This window comes from Lepidothrix coronata, unplaced genomic scaffold, assembly GCF_001604755.1.
Source record: "Lepidothrix coronata isolate B3197 unplaced genomic scaffold, Lepidothrix_coronata-1.0 Scaffold15, whole genome shotgun sequence".
In the NCBI taxonomy this organism is placed as follows: Eukaryota; Metazoa; Chordata; class Aves; order Passeriformes; family Pipridae; genus Lepidothrix; species Lepidothrix coronata.
In genome coordinates this window covers 8,791,906-8,811,508 of record NW_016690195.1, presented here as the reverse complement: position 1 = coordinate 8,811,508, position 19,603 = coordinate 8,791,906, and the positions used below count along the sequence as shown (strand labels likewise).

Sequence of the window (19,603 nt, the reverse complement as noted above, 5' to 3'; positions counted from 1 at the left end):
AAACTTCTTATTGCTAATGGGTTACTTGTAAACATGACAAGTATACAACCTGAATGGTTCTTGATCTTGAAAAAATTGATGTTACTCTTTCAGGTTATTCATAATGGAATTTACTTTGTACTTGTATTATTCAGTGTTCTGTTTAGTTTATGTTCAAATTAGAGTAAATACTAATTTGAAATTGCATAACAATTCTGTGTTCTTCTAAGAAACATACCTTAATACACCACAAAGAGTGTTAACTTAGTACTGGTTCTAAATATAGCTTTTGATAAACTATATTAATAGCTTTTGAAGTTGAAGGGGAGGAAGTCTTTTCTTGATTATTAATTTGGTCTTTAAAATTAGTAACCTAAATATAGCAAGGAGTAAGAGATGTTCGATGCATTTCCAGAAGCTAACACAATTGAGAGAGACGTTTGAATCATTAATGGTCTTACTGTTCTAAGCAATGTTTTCTATTCACTGCTTATCATCAGTTTTTTCATAAGTGACTGAAGTGTAAAATATACTTCTTATGAGCTAATGTCATATTTCTTTAAGCAACTTTGTGTTGTTAATTTTTTTTAATGGAGATTTTTAATAATTGCCTTCTGTTTGTTTAAGTGATATTGATGTGGCCCAGCAGTTCAGTTTGAACCAGAGTAGAGTGGAAGAAATTACAATGAGAGAAGAAGTAGGCAACATCAGTATCCTCCAGGATAATGACTTTGGTAAAGATCTCGTGCGTTATTATGTGTTACTAGCTAATTTTGGTAACTATAAGATATGGTTTTGCAATAACTATTGAATGCCCACTAAACACAAAACAAATTAGCTCAAACATGCTTTGGTTTTGTACATTTAATTTTTGGGTCAGTTTTTCCAGAAAGTCTGTCCTCTAATGCTCAGAAAACTTCTAGCTGCCTAGAATAGGCAGAAAGAAAAGCTGAAGATTATTCAGTCAGGTTAATTAGCGAAGTACTATGTCAATTATAATTTTCAAGTGTGTGAATATGAAGTCAGGTGTTGCTTTAATCATAAGCATGTTCTCAGTCAGAAACCATTAGGAGATTTCTAAAGCTGAAGCAGTCAGTGGCAAGGAGTTTACTGCTTCCAGTGTCTTTTCAAGAACAGTGTTCTAAAAATACGAATCAAAGCCTAAAGACAGTTGTACTTGAATGTCTAGTTCCCAGCATACAGTACTGTAATCCATAATTTAGTAATTTTTTTGAAAGAATAATCCAGGAATTTATGGTGGTGTTGATTTGGTATTGGTTTGCTCCCTGTATGCCTTGAGGCATAAGGTACAACATTTTTGAAATTCATTGAATTCTTTGGTTTCTGTGTAGATAAAATTTAGTAGGATCTTGCTAATATAAATTCAAGTAAGTAAAATAAAATGCTTTGAAGAAGAGATAGTTATTTTTTATAATTGTTTGAACAGTACTTTTGCCATGGGATTGCTGGACATAATTTCTTACACCTTGTCATTAACTCTGCAACTAAGATGAAATGAATTTTGATTTTACATTTGGGCTTTTGCTGATCAGTTAGCTAAGTCTCTTGCACCTTGGTTGTTTAGCACTTATAGCAGTGGAATTGTATTCTTGCAGGTGACTTTGGGATGGATGATCGTGAGATGATGAGAGAAGGTAGTGCATTTGAGGATGACATGCTAGTAAGCACCAGTGCTTCCAATCTCCTATTGGAACCTGAACAGAGCACCAGTCACCTCAATGAGAAATCTAATCACCTGGAATATGAAGACCAATACAAAGATGATAATTTTGGAGAAGGAAATGATGGTGGAATATTGGGTAAGTTTGAGAAATTTGTTTATCCTCCATCCTGTCTTCTGCATTCATAAGTTCTTGGGTGGACAGGGGGAAGCTGTTTTCCTTGTAGCAAAGATCTCTTTCAAAGTTATGCCTTCAACAGTAGAATTCTGGTTTATGAGTCCTACAGCAGTGCAGATGATGTACAGATGATCTTAAGTGTTGGCATAAATGAAGTTCTAAGAAACCCAGTAAGATGCAAATATGTGGCAATTGTATTGTAATAAAGGTTGCCTGTAAGCTCAAAATTTGTGCTGACATGCACCATGAAAAGGCACTGCTGCTTTCTTCTGTGTCAGCATTGGAAGTTTTCTAACCTTTGCCCTGTCTTTATCTGTGTTGTGATAAACTTGTCTGTACTTCTTTATAAATTTGTCAGTACTTTTTCATGAATTTGTGGATGCAAAACTGATTCTTTCATATGGTTGCTTCAGATGACAAACTTCTCAGTAATAATGATGGTGGTATTTTTGATGACCCACCTGCACTCTCAGAAAGTGGAGTAATGATGCCAGAGCAACCTCCCCACGATGATATGGATGATGATGATAATGTATCAAGTGAGTATTAACTAGGGTTAGATCTAGAATTACTCTTCAACTGATTTGATTTTTATTTAATTCCTTAAAAGCAAATTAAGCTCAAAGTATGAAATGGGGTAAATCACTTGAGGTTGTGGAGGAGGGGATGGGCAGGGTAGCACAGTTTCTCCATGCTGTGAAATAGTGCAAGGTACCTGTTCTCGTTGGCAGTGGGTGGCCCAGACAGCCCGGACTCCGTGGATCCAGTTGAACCGTTACCAACTATGACTGATCAGACAACGCTTGTTCCCAATGAAGAGGAAGCTTTTGCTCTGGAGCCTATTGACATAACTGGTGAGTAAGCTATTTGGGAATATTTTACTTGTGTTGTCAGAGACTACCTTAGCTTGATGGAGTGGAAATGAATGTCTAGAACTGCTGCTGATTCTGTTTCTCAGCTGGAAGAGAAACCAGGCACCAAGTGCTGAATTCCTTTTATTCTAACAGTAGCCTTCCAGTACTTTCCAGGTAGATAGCTTCCATGGATGGTCTTGGAGGATACTAGTTTGTAATTTCTGCAGTCGAAATGTATAATAGCACAATACTATAGCTTTTGGTAAACATGCTAGTTTAAATGCACTGAGTTGAAATAGAACTCATCATGTCTTTAATTCTAATATGCTATCTGTAGTGCAGCACAGTTCTTGATATACTATGTTTGAAAGCCAGGAGTGACTGCTTACACTGAGAATGAGTGCTCTTCTAGTGATTTGTAGCTTTAATGAATTGCTGAGTTCAGGAAATGTATCTTTTTGTATTTGAAATTCTACTAAATAGGTGATTTCCTTGTCTTTCTCTTTAATGCAAGAAACTTTCTTACTTTAACCAATACTGTATTTAGCTCATTGTAAACAGATCCCTGCTTTAATGAAAAATTAGGATCTAGAAAGAAAGTAGCTTGTCCTGTGTCTTCAGACTGAGCTCCAGGCCCTGATTCCCTGCTTGGCCAATCAGAGAGCCCTGGCACTGCCCTCTCGTGGCAGGCTGGCAGCAGGGGTCCAGCAGATCTGCTAGGACCAGCAAAGACAGCTGTTGCCAGAGCTTTATGGTCTGCTGCAGAGTGCCAGACTGTAAGCAATGTCATCCTAGAGCAGGGTGAGAGGTACAGGTAAGATAACCACCCACATTAAGTCCACCAAAGCTCAGGCAGGGCTTAGAGATAAAACCTGGTATAGTATTTTCACTCTGTGATTAGAATTATAGAATGGTTTGGTTTGGAAGGGACCTTGAAGATCATCTAGCTCTAACTGTCCTGCCATGGGCAGCGAGACCTTTCACTAGACCAGATTGCTCAGAGCTCCATCTGACCGGGCCTTGAACACTTCCAGGGGTGGGACATCCACAGCTTCTCTGGACAAGCTCTTCCAGTACCTCACCACCCTCACGGTGAAGAATTTCTTCCTAATACCTAATGTAGACCTACTCTCTGTCAGTTTGAAGCCATTCCCCCTTGTCCTGTCCCTAGATGCTCTTGTAAAAAGTCTCCTCCATCTTTCTTGTAGGCTCCCTTCAAGTGCTGGAAGGCTGCAATTACATCACGCCGAAGCCTTCTCTTTTTCCAGGCTGAACAATTCCAATTCTCTCAGCCTTTCCTCATAGGAGAGGTGCTCCATCCCTCTAATCAACATGTTGGCCAGGGTTTGCACCAGCCTAACAAACAAGCCATGGGGGAGGGAGGCATGTGCAGCTGAGGACATCAAGGCTTAGGTAGATTCAGTAAAACTACGAGTCTACACAAAAGAATTTGTAGGTTACAGGACAGCATTCCTAGTATTTGATCTTTCACACTGCTTGTAGCCTTTCAGTCCTTCTCCCAAAGCTGACATTGCCTTAGATGCTTTAGGTAGCTTTATACGTGGGCAAATAAGACCTATAGAGAACCTGCAAGATTCTTCTATGGTGTGGTATCTGAGCTAACCTTCATTACTTGCTAAAAATCTCAACAGTCAAAGAAACCAAAGCAAAGAGGAAGAGAAAGCTGATTGTGGACAGTGTGAAGGAACTGGATAGCAAGACTATTCGAGCCCAATTAAGTGACTACTCTGATATTGTTACTACTTTGGATTTGGCACCGCCTACTAAGAAACTGATGATGTGGAAAGAAACTGGTGGAGTTGAAAAGCTTTTCTCTCTGCCTGCACAACCTTTGTGGAATAACAGGCTACTGAAGGTAATGTTTTTGTGCAGGTTCATTTTTAAATGGACTGTATTCAGGACTGTGCCTCACATATAGTAAACATCAGCATATCAATAGTGATATAGTAATATTCATAACTGGAAAAAAAAACACATTAAAACAAGAAAGATAACTATTTTAAGCGTTGGTGTTACCAGTTACAGAAGTAAATTTTTTTTTTTTTAATATTAGTACTGTGGAGAGGAGCTTAAAAAATAGGAAAGTAAGATAGGCCATAATTACTTGACCTGAAATGAAATTGAAGGACACTGAGAACTGTAGTTCTCAGTAGTGAATAATGTAATCTTTCCTCTATAGCTCTTTACTCGCTGTCTTACACCTCTGGTACCAGAAGACCTAAGAAAGAGGAGGAAAGGTGGAGAAGCTGACAACCTTGATGAGTTCCTTAAAGACTTTGAAAACCCAGAAGTTCCCAGAGAGGAGCAGCAGCATCAACAGCAGCAACGAGATGTCATTGGTTTGTGTCTTGTCAAAGATGCTCTGCTTCCTTCAGAGCTTATTTTTCTTTTTTTTTTTTGTGCTTTGTATTAAGTCATCAAAGATTATGAATGGAGCAAAGAGCTTTGTAATGGTTGTTTAGCTTGATGTACAGTCTGTGACCGAAAATAACTTATATTTGCTAGAAATAGAGGGCGCTTAGGAATTGTTTGAACCAGTGGACTAAATGTGTATTGGATTGGTTTGTATGCACATCTGTGCCAATTCTGCTTGTCACTGCAAAAGCTGTGCAGGCTGTTAAGAGTGCTCAGTTCTAAATTAATAGCAGATTAGACTTTGGTATGGTTTCTAATACATCTAAACCGAGTTTTGTTGTGGAATATAGATGAACCTATTCTTGAAGAACCAAGCCGTTTACAGGAGTCGATGATGGAAGGCAGCAGAACCAACCTGGACGAATCTGTTATGCCGCCCCCACCACCTCAGACAGGTGTGAAACGCAAAGTGCAGCAAGTAGAGCCAGAGCCAGTGCTACCCGTGAGTAAGATTTCACTGTGGTTTTTTATGGGGAATGAGAAGTGGGTGGTGTCTTTGAGCAGGAAATGACAGATTTGAGGCCCTAGCTTTCCATGGTCATGTGAGATTCTCTGGAGTAGTAGCAGAACATTTGCCCCTGGGTAGGCATTCTGGTGTTTATTCTTAAGCAAAAAGCTTACTGAAACATTTAAAATGCGTGTAGGATAAAGAAATGACACTATTTCCTCTAGAAAAAGTCTTCAAGGAATTAAGTGTATTGTTTACAAAGCTATCAGGTTCTGCTGGGCAAGTGTATATGAACATTTTCCACTGAAGCAAGGATTGTGCTAGCTGCACAAACTTCCTTTTTAAGACAGTCCTATTGTTCCAGGCTTAAGGCTTCAAAGAAAGACTGATTGCCTGGAGGTATTTCGTAGCTGAGCTATGAGTAGTCTTGGAAACTAGATGTGATGCAGTGTGAAAGGAAACAATATTTTGAAGGGGAAAGGAAGGAAAAGGGCAAAATGAAAGGTATATTCTTTTTCTGAATGCTTATCTGCTGAGAACAGTCCTGGTTTATGCTATGTCTCATAATTGTGCATGTTTAACCTCACTTTTCATGTTCCTTGGCCAGCAGATTGTTTGCTGTAGAATGAGACTGATGTTACATTATCTTATTAAAAAGGGTGGCAGCTGCTGCTCCACTTGGCCATGTTATGGGGTGAAATTGGCATCAGCTGTACTGAAGTCAGTGTAGTTGGGGGAGTGAGTGTTGGGAATTCTTCCATCACATGAGCAGGTCAGGCCTCTGTCAACATACCTGTAGTGTTACCTGCTGTTTGACCAAGTCAGAAGTTGCTTAGCCATTTTAGAGTATGTGTAGAAACAGTTTCAGGTGTCAGTGTAACTTTGCTGGCAAACACTTAACTGCATATAGATTCACAAGGAGAGTGCTGTATATTAATTTTATTAAAACTGACTACATAAATCCTGTTAAACGGCTTTTCTGGGTTTTTCTCTTGATATAAATATTTTCTGAGAATGATAATTGAGCACCAAAGTCACTCATAGATTTTAGGAAACTTTGCGAGACACCTGTGTTTTAATTCCTTCACATTTATATCACTGAGAACAGCATTTTGATACTTTGAAGATGTCTTATTCTACCAAGTTAGTGTGTTCATGTAGTACTGAATCTGGTTATCTAGGATTTTAAATTTGAATGTGCCAATTCAAGAAATGGGATCGATGGTGGACTAAGTGAAATTATTGGAAAGCCTTTTTTCTTATAGAGATATCATAATTTCTGGTTTGAGTAGAATCTAAAGGATTAAAAATACATGTATGGATAGCAAAAAAAATGCTTTTCGGTTTTTAAAAAAGAAAAATTCAGACAAATAGCTAAGATTTAGATACTTGAATTTTATGCAACTGGTCTGTTGCATTGTCATTGTATTGTAAAGGCACAGACAGAATTATCCTTTGGTTTAACTGTATTGTGTACCTTTACAGCATCCACCGTCACAACAGCTGGAAATGCCACCTGTGGAAATGCCTCCAGAGGAGCCCCAAAACATCTGCCAGCTAATACCAGAGCTAGAACTTCTGCCAGAAAAAGAGAAGGAGAAAGAAAAGGAGAAGGAGGAGGAGGAAGAAGAAGAGGTAAGAACTCTGTGTAGGAAGAGTTTGTGTGTTTCCCAGAAGCATTTGGCTGTGGATTCAGTAAATGGCATAAGAAAAATCTTTAGTGTATCCTTGGGAAACGATAGCCTTTGGAAATGTAAATTCTTAAAGTATTTCATGACCATTTTATAATATTTATGGTATTTTGTATTATAAATTGTATATACATTCTGTTTTATGTTAGAGGGTTCTCCTGTTCTCACACATGGCTGGATTAAACCACTCTATATATTTATGATGCCTTGTACAAGAAGTTTTGAACTTGATGTTGTTGTTCATTTTAAATAGTTTGTGCTGCCTTATGAAAGTAGCTTTTTGCAAGAAAACCAGCCACATCCTAAAATGTGATAACTTGTCTCTTAGCTACAATATTTAATATTCTGTGGCCGTCAAGACAAACTTCAATGACATCTTTTATTTTACACGTGCGATCAGGATCAAGAAGAAAGGAGATGGAACAAGAGGACTCAACAAATGCTTCATGGACTTCAGGTACACATGATCATTTGCTTTCTCTTGAAGTAGCTTTTGAGTGTGCCCACTGATGCTTTTGACCTGAGTTAAAAAGTTAAGAAAGAGCTTTCTTTGCAGTAGATGTTACAGCTTAAAATATCAGTTATGTCTTAGAGGGGGAAAAATGCATGTAGTTGATTTAATCTATGTAAAATAATTAAATTAAAATTAAATCTATATTCATATAATTGTCATTTTATTCCAAAGAACACTTGAAGTAAATTTTTTTGCTTAGGTGTTTTTCAACCTTTATGTCCACACTTGGTGTGCAAGTAAGACTCCCAGAAATTTAAATTTTAAAGTTATTGAGTTTGATTGTGTTTTTAATGAAACCATAGCACCTCTGACTTTGTGCTGTGTGGCCCTAGGCAAAGTCCATCATGATCTAGGGCTAAAACCTTTTTACAGGATGTTTACTCCTGGCTGTGCTAGTTGGAAAAATTCTACACCATGAGAAGCTGAATCTCTAACAAGTGTGGGAATCTGACCTTGTCTGATTTCCAGGATGTGGCTTCAGTCTGCACAGACTCTATCTGTAAGATGGATTCTTGCTTACTGGAACTCAAGAGCTTTTTTCTGATCTGATGGTTGAACACCCCTTGTGAGCACTCGAACTGAAGCACAAACCACTGTTCATTTGCTTATAGGCCTCTGTGTGTCCTTCACATATTCTTGGACTACCTTTGCCTTTCAACCAAGTTTGTAGCTCCTACCCCTTTGTTCCCTTGAACATTTGGGCAGTTCCTGAGATTCTGCAGTCACTGAAGTGCTTCAGTTTCATCACTCTAAACTGTTTCTGTTTTCCAAAGCCATCCTTGTTTTTTTTGTGAAATTGATAGGCTCCATCTGTCCTTACAAAATGTCATAGTCAGTATTGTATCTCTGAACTTCCAGGATCTCTAAATTTCCAGTATGGTGGCTTTGGGGGAAGAGTTTTCAGTAAACCGAGATTTAGTTCTAGTGTGTGTTCTGTTAAGTTTCTCAAAATTAAGATATAATCAAGGAAAGGCTTTACATCTCTGGAAAATGTTAGTAGAGTTCTATCATAGGAATTAATTGCTTATATCTTCAAACAACCTTAATTTCAAACTCCTAAATATTCCTTATGATATTTTAATACACTTAAATTTAGTTCAGATTACATTGTAAACTAATGTGATTTAAGTCAGTTCTTTTGCACACCTGCAGGAATATTGGTAGTTTAAGTAAGACTGCTTTAAACAAAGAACCCAGGTCATCAGCACAGCCCCACACAGCCACTCACTCACTGCCTTCTGCTGGGATGGGGGAAAGAATCAGAAGGGTAAAAGCAAGAAAACTTGTGGGTTGAGATAAAGATGGTTTAATAGGTAAAGTGAAAATGGTGCATGCAAGCAAAGCAAAATAAGGAGTTCACTCACTGCTTCCCAACAGCAGGCAGACATTTAGCCCCTTCCAGGGAAGCAGGGCTTCATTACATGTAATAGTGACTGGGAATACAAATGCCACAATCCCAAATGCTCACACACCGCCCTCGTCCTTCCTGCTGTGTTGTGTGCTGAGCGTGATGCCGTATGGCAAGGATTATCCTTTTGGCCAGCTGGGCTCAGCTGTGCTGGCAGTGTCCCCTCCCAACTCCTTGTGTACCCCCAGCCTACTTGCTCCAAGACACAGCACCACATGAACTACTGCGAAGATAGCTCTGAAACTCTGACGTTTAGATGACTCTGTCCCAGCCCAAACCAGTACAGCCGTAGCTTAAAAGTAGTATCTAAAGTACACAGCTGTTGGTAATGTTGTTTAATGTTTCCTCTCCGAGTGTTTCATCACAATGTCTGGAAAGAGCTTCAGAATTCTCTTTGGACCACGTCTAGCTTTTTCAACTCTTTCTTCCTTGTACCAAAAGAGCATCACTCTGGATGACTGAAACGTTAAGTCTGCAATGAGATTCAAAGTTGAGATCTGATTAAAGTAATTTGCTTTGGCCAGCCCTAATATCTTTTAATCTAGTAGATATTCCGGAGCAGATTCTGTTTTAAATTGATGATGTCAGTTGTTGTCCTAGCCAGAAAAAATATGTATTTTTACAATTACTGTTTTTTAATACATTATTGCCAAGATTTTGAGAAAATGTAAGCAGCTTTGTGTACCTAGTTTCAGACAAACAGAGGAGTTTTAGAAATAAACAGAGTTTCACTTCGGGGAAAGTCATGCATCTTTTAAAGAACATTAGCTCTTGAAATTTTATGTGATTATTTTTAGAGTTACTTTCATTTTGAGAAATAAAATCTGATTTTTTTTCTCCTATTTAAAAAAATTGTCCTGTATTAAAATAAGACTGGTTAGTTATTGCTGCAAAAAGAAAATCTTATGCTATACTACAGTGTTTCTGGAATAAGTTCAGCAGATTCAAGAGTGTTTTTAAATGTCCCTGGGAAGCCTACTTGGTTTCATTTAGGTAAGATCTATATAGAAATTTTCATCTACATGTTGTAATGTGCCCATCTAATGTCAAGTTCTTCTGAATCTTTCACGGTGTCCTGGGGTAGACAACAAACAGAATCTTACCAAGAGATGTTGTTTCTGTGTAGTTCTCTATTTAATTTGTGGTGCCAATGTGTTTTTCAGAGAGCTCTTGCTAAGACTGGAGCAGAATCCATCAGTTTGCTTGAGCTGTGCAGAAATACAAATAGAAAACAAGCAGCTGCAAAATTCTACAGTTTCCTGGTACTGAAAAAACAACAAGCAATAGAGCTGACACAGGAGGAGCCCTACAGTGACATCATTGCAACACCTGGTCCCAGGTTTCATATTATCTGAATGGTTACGTAGAGCAGAGCTAGTGCTCATCTCACTAGTGTGTACGTGTATTGCCCTGTCTGTAGGGCCCACAAGACCATTGCAGAAAATTTAGATTTTATTGTCTGTATAAAGTCCTTGGTTTTCTTCTGGGGTTATTTTGGGGTTTGTATTTTAACTTTACCACTCAAATTTTTAGTGAAACTGCTGGGGTGGGTGACTTGACTTCCAGCTGCAGAAACCAGACTGCTCAAGCACCCAGATTAAGATTGTTTTAACACCTCGGAGCAGATGTGTGCAATATTGGTGCATGTGATGTTGAGTATCAATGAAAATGTCTTACAGTAATTTGACTAGTTGATTCAATAGATATTTTTAACCTATACAAGTAAACCTGAATGGCCAACCTATTGTCTGATTAAAAACTTTGCCAAACTCGTCTGAAATGTTCGGCCTGCTTCTCATAGTAGTGGGTTTTTTTCCCCTTCTCTAGATCTTTGTGCATACTGTGGGTCTCTTAAAGCTGCCAGTATGAAAGGTAGTGCCTGATATGTCAGCTTGCTGTGTCACTGCATTTTTGCAGTCGGATTTTTGTAGCCCTTGACGCTAAGGGGAATCGAGTGTCTGTGGAAGGCACTTCCTCCACGTGATACAAGAAAGGACAGAACATGTTAAGCATTTTAGACAAAACATTCCTTTTCACTTACCACGTCATTATGGTCCACTACTGATAATGGCTAATTACTGTTAATAAGTGACAAATGAAAACTAGTCATTTCATTTAAACTTTTAAGATATAATGCTTTAGGTTTGTTAGAGCTGTATATAAACTCCAGACTTTTTAAAACAGACTTCTAGATTGTAAATTATCTGATTTCTTTATTAAGCAGGCATACGAAGAAAAGTTGGTGAATTCAGATACCACTTGTACCAAAAGGGCAACAAACTTTGAATACAGAGTACAAATGGGCCCTATTCCACTTAATCATGTAGTGCATTAATGGCTGTTAGGATATATTTATGGTTTTAGTATCAATTTGTTCTGATAATTTACACTCCTGTGTTCAAAACATTTTACTGGTTTTTCAAAAGAAGTCCCATTTGATTTTAATTCTAAAGAATGAAGCTTTACTGTTAGACCAGGTAACACCAAATATTATGTGAATATGTTGATTATGGAGACCTGTCTTAACTTTTTTTAGGGCAAAATTGTTCACACTGAAGGTTCTGGTTTTAATGTTGGCACTTTTGTGAAATAATTTTGGGACTCAAATTTCAGTGTATACTCAACTGTAAAATTATGTGAATGTTTGAAAAACTCTGAGACTACATGATGACATGGTTTAATAATCCTTAAAAAGTTAATTGTATAAAGTTACTGCAGCTTTATTTTCAACATGATGTGCCTGTAAAACCATAATTTTCCCCTTTGTAAAAAGAGACATTGTAGATAACTTGAATGTTTAATTATAGAGAAGGTCATTAGTTTCTTGTTACACATTTTTAGTCTGTTTTTGTTGCTTTTCAAGGTTAATAATGAAAATAGTTGATGCTGTTATGTATAACTTTTCTAATAAAAGTTGTGTTATAAGCTGTTATGTGTTAGCTCTGTGTCTTGTTTGAATACCTTCCATTGATTTAGGAGGGACTGAGCACTTACAGGTTGGTTATTTTGGTGTTAGGAGTGGACATGTAAGGATTTAGCTCTTTGAGAGATTTAAAGCTTGAATATGTAAACAGATTTCTTACCATTAAGAAGGGTTATTCTACTGGCTTTACTGTGCTTTTGTTCAGGTATTCTGTGGTAGGAATGTCTGTGGAAAAACAGGGGAGACTGTGTAAAATGTGATTCATCTCCATGCCTGTCCCTTCTGAATGCCAGAACATATCCAGCTTGAATTCTTTTAGCTCTGCTGTTCCCTTGCTTCTGGAATTGCCTCTACATGTGGGTATGTCAGTGCCTCTCAAGTTATGTGCTCCTGGTAGATCCAGACACTTGGATCCAAGCCTACGGACGCAGAGCATCTCCCATGGAGTCACATGGTTACCTGCAGAACTTATACAGAGGCTGGGGCAATGAATTCTGGTCGACAGGGGCTGTCTTGGGAAGGTGAAGAGCCAGCCTGGATCCGGTGAGCTTAGTCTGGGCTCTGCACACAAGTGATTGTACTGCTTTTGTGGAAGCAGCTGGGCCCATCCCGTGGGATGCAGGCTGGCCTGTGCTGAGCCAGCCCCTGTGTGTGTAGGTACAGCTTGCCTGCACTGGAAAAGAGCGACTTGCATTCCTTTGGTTCAAGCTCTGTAAGGGATAGAAGTATGGGGACTTGGGCACTCAGACTAGAATGAAAGGTACCTCCTCTACCTTTTCTATCAAAAATTTGGTACATTTTTATCATCAGTTTTGCTCTGTTACACTACTGTGATCAACACTCATGACAAATTGATTTTGCACAAACCTACGTGCCTGATGACACTATAATCTGGGACACTGAATGCAAGCTCCACTTCATCATATACAGTATTTGTTACTAGTTCTGACCATGGCCTACAAGTAGTACTGACAGGCTTACATTTTTTGGAAAGGAGGCTTTGTGGTAATACACCAATCAGCTGCTCAATAAGGTCTAAGGATTGGTTATAGAGCATTTGTTCTCTATATTTCTCCTGTATCTACAAGAAGTATATTTCCCTTCTCTGTTATGGACACAGATGATGAGATGCAGAAAGGCTCTCTGTTACACAGCATTCTTTGTTTGCCCTATGACTGCTGTTGTTTGGGCTTTTTTTAAAGTGCTTTTGTAAAGTAGTACAACATCTGCATTTTATTATAGTTCCTCCTCAAACAAATGTCTAAATGGTTTTAAAGGAATTAGCCATAGCATTCACTTAGTTTTTACTAGATAGGAAGCCATTTTTCTTGCAGTTCAGTGAGTAACATCTAGTTTTCAGAAAGCTGTCACGTGAGGGATTTAGATTTGATTGATAACATTACTGTAAAATGTGTTCCTTGCTGCTTTCCCAGTCAGGCTGGACTGTCTCTAGGGTGTTTGGCTTTAGTGTTGCACTGCAGCAGTGAGGGGAAGGAACTGCTTTAAATGCTTCTCCGTGCTCCATCTTCCTATTGGTAGCAGGTTTGTTCTGTCTGCAAAGCTTAACTGTTCACAGCAGGGGTACTGTGCATGCCCTGCTTCCCAAATTTCTGCTCCTTGGTGGGTAAAAAGGAAAACAGTTCATGAATCTAAGAAATATTCCTTCAAGGAGATTGAGTTGTTGAATGAATTCCTGCCCTGTGTCTCTGACCACCTTGAAGACATACTGCTCCAGCTCTCCCTTGAGAGAGCTCTGTTCTTGCTTTAACTGGAGTTGAAGGGAAGAAGTCAGGCAGGTGATGTTATCTACAGCTGGAGGTTAAATAGTGCTCTGTTTCTGGGAAGGGTATAAGTAGAGGACTCTTCCTAATTCATAAGACTTACCTTTAGCCAATAATTTTAGCTATCACGGGAACTCACGCTTCATGATTTTAAACCAACTTGTTAAGCAACTGACCTGGCAGCTGCTGTGTGTGACTTTGCTGCAGGGACTTTGTTGGAGGCTCAGATAAATAGTACTGTGGATATTGAGCTGAGCCCATTGTTTTTAGACACGAGATTGCCTTTTCTGCTTTGGTCTTTCTAGCTGGTGTCCCACACCAGCAAAGGAAGTCAAATTTCAAAGGGTTATTCTTCACTCTGTATTTTCATCCCTCTGCTACACCTGAGTCTGTGGGGGGGTACTTGACATTTCTTGAGGGGGGAGTGGGATTTGGATAAATTTTTCTGTTTCTAAAGCTCTCAAGTATCTACTACTTGTGCAATATCTTTCCTCAAGAGGTTGCATTCATCTTTGTGCTTTTTCAAATATTTTTCTTCTGTTACACCTCCAAGGAGTGGCTGAGCTATATGCTGTGAACTTCTACAACACAAACAGAAAAGCTGAAGGACCAAGAAGGAGGTTGTTTCAACACACAAGGAAGAAAGGACAGTTATCTGCATTTCTTGCTGACCTCTCTATGATAATCCATGGGAGGAGACAAGAACAGGAGATAGAGGAAGGGAAGATTTTCCCTGGTTATTGTCACAGGAGCTGGTTTTACTTTTTCTTTGGTTTAGAACATCTTCATGTAGAATCAAAAAACAATACAAAAAGTCAGCTAGGAGAAAAATTCATATTAGCCAAACACTAATGTTAATGTTGTGCTATAAGTAGAATGAAATGCCAGAAACTTTCTGGGAGAACACACCCTCTAATTTCATTTGGCCATAGCTATTCCCCAGCAGCCAGGAAGAATACAACAGTTAGTTTGGTTGTCACAAGCTGGGTCTCTACGTGTTCTCCCTCCCCCAGTCCCCCTGCTTTTCTTGTTTGCCCAACTTTCGTTTTCAGTAAAAACATTAAACATCATAACATAGCCTGAAACTAACACTTAATGAGTGAGGACTGTGTTGTTAACCTTTAATTATGGATGTTTATAAATGTTGTTTGACATCGATCAAGAATACAAATTATGAGAAACACAGAGTTTCTCATGACACTTGGCATCCTTCTGGAGCAGATGGGGGTTTAAAGCCAGTAGTGTTTTCCATGCAAGGATTCCTCTCTAAATTAAACTCTTTTGCAGTATTTTTTGGAATACTTTCCCCATCCCTGCCTTGCAGTGCCCAGGTAGTGCTGGCAATTATTTGTACAATTTAGTTTTCTAGGTTTGAGGATGGTGGGAACTGATTCAGGGTAAAACCCACCAAAAGAAACCTATTTTTCTCCAGCTGGATCAACTCTCACATCCTGCACACTGGGCAGCCACACAGAAACTTATTCCAGCATAACACAAGAAGCACCAGGCAGGAGAGTAGAGAAGGGAAGGAGTGAGGATTGCTTTTTTGGATGGCTGTGCCAACTTTGCATGTGTGTTAAATCAGTCTAAGAAAATTATTCACAATATTGCTGTTTGAATTCAGATGTCCCAAGCCTGGCTAAAACTGGTATATTGGCATGTTCATCGTCAACCTGCACACCACTATTAATATTCTGCTTTTCCAAGGCAGAAGTAGAAAGTACTCCCTCAAATCAGAAATTTCTATGACAGAGCTCAAGTCCAGCCTCTGCCAGCAGATATGTCTGCACTAATTTTTTGTTCATTTTGTGAAAGGTAATATATCCAGTCCTCACATTACTGGAGAGTAAGCCAGAATTAGTGTCAACGTGAGCTCCACTGGCAGCTTGTACCACACATTGCACTGTATTGCTAACTCTGAAACTAAGAGATCAGAATACCATAAACCATTCCACTGCTGAGCATTTTTGCAGAAAAGTTCAGCTAAATCTGTCTTTGTACAAATTAATCTGCTTCTCGTATTCCTTGACTACGGGACTAATCTCCAAAACAAAAGAAATGCTGATGTTTAAGGAATAAGAAACCACAGTCGGTGTTGTGAGAAAAAATAGAAAGAGAAGCGGCTTAGTACTTGGATTTCAAGGCCAAATTTGATGCTTAGGAATGTTTCTCTGATTGGTGAAATAAGTGATGAGAGACCCTGCAAATAAACTAATTTTGCATTTTGTAATTATATGAATGCAAACTTGTACCTAGTCTTGATGATGCTGAGGGAGGCAGCAATGAGCCAGAAAAGGCACAAAAAGATTTGTTATGATGGCAGCTACTTAGCAACACAAGCTGCAGGTTTTCCTTGATCATGTGTCAAGGCTGAACTAAGTGCAGAAGAGACCAGTGCTTCCAGTGCAAAGTTTCATCTTCGCATCTGTGAGAAGCGGTTCCAGTTCATTAATTGTAGCAGACTGCTCCCCAGGGTGTGAGTTGGGGTTGAGATCCCTGGGATCTCTCACCTTCAGCACTGAGCCTGTAGAATTACAGGGAGGCTCTGTTCAAAGCTGATGCTAAAAAGGTTTAAAACCAAGCCCAAGAAGAGCAGTCCCACCACATGCAAGAGGAATCTATCAGGAATATTTAAATCATCCTCACATCAGCTGCAAAGCCACCCCTGTCTCTCTTGTGCTATCCCCTTGGCAGGGTGACATGACTGTCAGAGCGTTGCAGGTGTCCGGCAGGTTTTGTTGATCACCAAGGAGCTGCTTTTGGTGAGGCACAACGGAGCAAGCAGCTCAGTCCCTGGTGCACACAGCCATGGAGGAAGGTTTCAGTGCAGCTTGGTCACCTAGAGCTGTTCCCTGCAGGTTGCTCTCAACAGGCAGAGCTGGGAAGGAGGACAATGAACCTTCCCCAGGGAGCAGTGTCAGAGGTGCACACATAGCCTTACATAAAATTATTTTGCATTTATAGCACTTTATTCTTATGACTTAGTAATGCCATTTGTGTTAGGAAAGGGCCCTTCTGATTCAGCATGATGTGGAGATCTTTCACGCCCCAAGGGAAACACAGTGGGTACCAAATCCAGCCAGATGTGCTGGGCATACATACAATGGAGCCATAGGACTCTAAATCCTTAAGGCTGGGCTGAAAGTGAGAGAACTGTAGGTTTTCATTGCAAATGAGGTGGAGACATAAGGTCTGCCAGCTGTGGACATGGATTTAGCAGGATGGGAGACAGGGCCTGCAGTTTGGCTGCTGGGACAAGGATATGACAAAATTACCCACCCGCTAAACAAAAGTAGGATATGACAAAATTACCTGCATGTTGTACCCAGGTACAAACATGAACATGCTGTCTCTGTCATCTTTCTTCAAAACCTCTCTGTTTCTGTCATCCCTGAGGTCCAGTTTTTTCACAGGAACAAAGAGTTTTCTGCTTAATTTTAGGGCCAAGACTTTTCCATCAAAGGAAAGAAAGGGTGATTAAACATGGGAATGGACTGGACTCCAGTCATGGTCCCTAGAGGTGTTGAAAAAAAGATTTGATATGGCAGTTGGTGCCATGGTCTAGTTGACGTGATAGTGTTTGGTCATAGGTTGGACTTGATGATCTCAGGGGCCTTTCCAACCTAATTGATTCTGTGATTCTGTTGACCAGATTTCTGGAACCAGGGCTACATGTGCTCATTCTGTACTGTGAAACAAAGCACACCCTTACTTCACATCCACAATAAGGTATCATGAGTGGAAAATCACAATCAAAACATGCTTACCATACTGGAAGGAAAGATGAGACTACTCTTACTCTCTAGGTTTCGTGGTTACATGCCCTTGTCTCTTAAGTATGGTACTTCTATTTTTGTATTAATGTGTATGGTTTTAGTTAACAACTAAACAACAGTAATTTTTTGAACTGACACTTCCTTCCTTATTGTAAGAGGAGCTGAGCTGCAAAATGCCTGCATTGCCTGTACATGGCAATGCAGTACATGTGATCTAACTGTAAAGAAAATGGGCACATGTATTAATGGTTGTGCCTGGTTGAAGGAGGCAGCACTATGAGAGAAAAGTACCACAGCTGTCAGATTCCTGTAGTGTAGTAACTGGCTTACACACCATTTCTGAGAGAGAAAGCTTGGCCTGTGTGTTCTTCTGCCCAAAGGGAAAATGGATGCTGTTATGCAGTGGCCCCAAGTCTGGTACTCAACTGCGAACTGCCAAGAGTTCCCTGGCAGCCTTCGACTCGGGGTTTGCCTGCTCCACAGAAGCTGACATTTTCCTCAGAGATGCACTGTGCAAGAACGCACAGAGGACACTCCTCGCTGAATGGCACTTGAGAAGCCACCTGGTCTACAAAGTTCCACTCTTCTTCCTCCCTGACAGAGGAATTTCCCAGCCTGTCCTATTAGAAAGCTCAATTGTGCTTACCGAGGGTGAAGCCCACATGAAAGAACCCTGTGAAGATGACTGAGCTGTGTGCCCCGACATCCCACTCCTACATCTCGTCACCTCACGCACATCACAGCTGCAGAGGAAAGCTACTACTCTCTTACCCAGCACAGCACAACCTGCCAGTGGCAAAGGTGAGAAGCAGGATGGAGGGAGCATCTCTCACCAGGAGCCTTACAGTTAGGACAGAGTTCCTGCACCCAAGTTACTGATGCTCAATCAGGTCTTCATCACTTGGGAAAGGCCTAGACAAGAGCACCAGAAAAGGTACTTGTCACGGGTGACAGCGGGTCTGTCAGCACCTTGGCACATGCTGATGAAGCAATAGATGTTGACCAGATCAAAGTATACCCCTGAGATGGACTGAAAAGAGAGGACTGAAAATGGAGGCCCTGATCCTGACAACATACTGATGCATCCTGAAGAAGCTGTCCCGTGGGAACAGAGAACACTGTCTCATGAAAACAGGAGCACTGTCTCATGAGAACAAGGACCTGTTTTGAACGAGAGTAGTTGGGAAGAACATCAACATGAGAGAAAAATAAGAGCAGGTGCTCGGGACTGTTGTGGGAAAGAACTGGGCTGTTTTGAGAAAGAGCAAAGTTGTTATGAGAAAGTAGAGTTTAGAAAATGCACCTATTAGCTGTAAGAATTCTGGTGTGAAGGTTTGAACTGTCCTATCCGTGTGCATTACGTGTGTTCAAAAACTGTACTTAAGGGGCTGCGAAGCAGCCCTGCTGTCCCTGCTTTTTTCTTGGAATAAACTTTGCTGGAACCTTTTTTTTGTGTCGCTTTGGCCGTTCCGACATTATCAGCGACAGGTACTCTTAAAAAAAATCAAGCTGGTTTCACCTGAGTGTCACACAAGTGTTAGTAATGAATGTTCATCCATGACTTTTCTGCCTACTCCAACAGAGAAGTACCAAGTTAGCACCAGGTTTTAAATCCATTGACGTAACTTAAAACATTACAGTAAATTTGGATCTGACGTTCAAAGTAAAAAAAATAGTGTTTCAAGGTCATTGGACAAGCCTGCTACAAAAAACTGTACATTATTTGAAAACTTCAGCTTCTAATTAATGCTGTTCAAAATAATTCTGTTCCAAACACAGGATAAGAAATCCTGTTTAACCAAAAGGTATTAGTTAGTTATGAGGCACTACCTTTTAGATTGCAGAACGCATAATTTGATAAATCATCATCACAACACAGAATTTGCACATGTTTAAAACACACCCTCCTATAACTAGCTTTTAGATCCCAGTTA

At 39.8% G+C, this 19,603-nt stretch overlaps 1 protein-coding gene across 1 annotated transcript; it reads left to right on the top strand.

Moving 5' to 3' along the window:
• The first annotated feature begins 587 nt into the window (after positions 1 to 587).
• LOC108493266 (double-strand-break repair protein rad21 homolog) lies at positions 588 to 12,121 on the top strand. The gene is made up of 10 exons (XM_017806504.1): positions 588 to 713; positions 1,596 to 1,799; positions 2,252 to 2,377; positions 2,570 to 2,692; positions 4,345 to 4,568; positions 4,893 to 5,052; positions 5,419 to 5,570; positions 7,062 to 7,233; positions 7,652 to 7,724; positions 10,353 to 12,121. Exons 1-10 carry the CDS (start codon positions 665 to 667, stop codon positions 10,456 to 10,458), a joined length of 1,389 nt encoding a protein of 462 aa, XP_017661993.1. The 5' UTR covers positions 588 to 664; the 3' UTR covers positions 10,459 to 12,121.
• Positions 12,122 to 19,603: the final 7,482 nt, after the last annotated feature.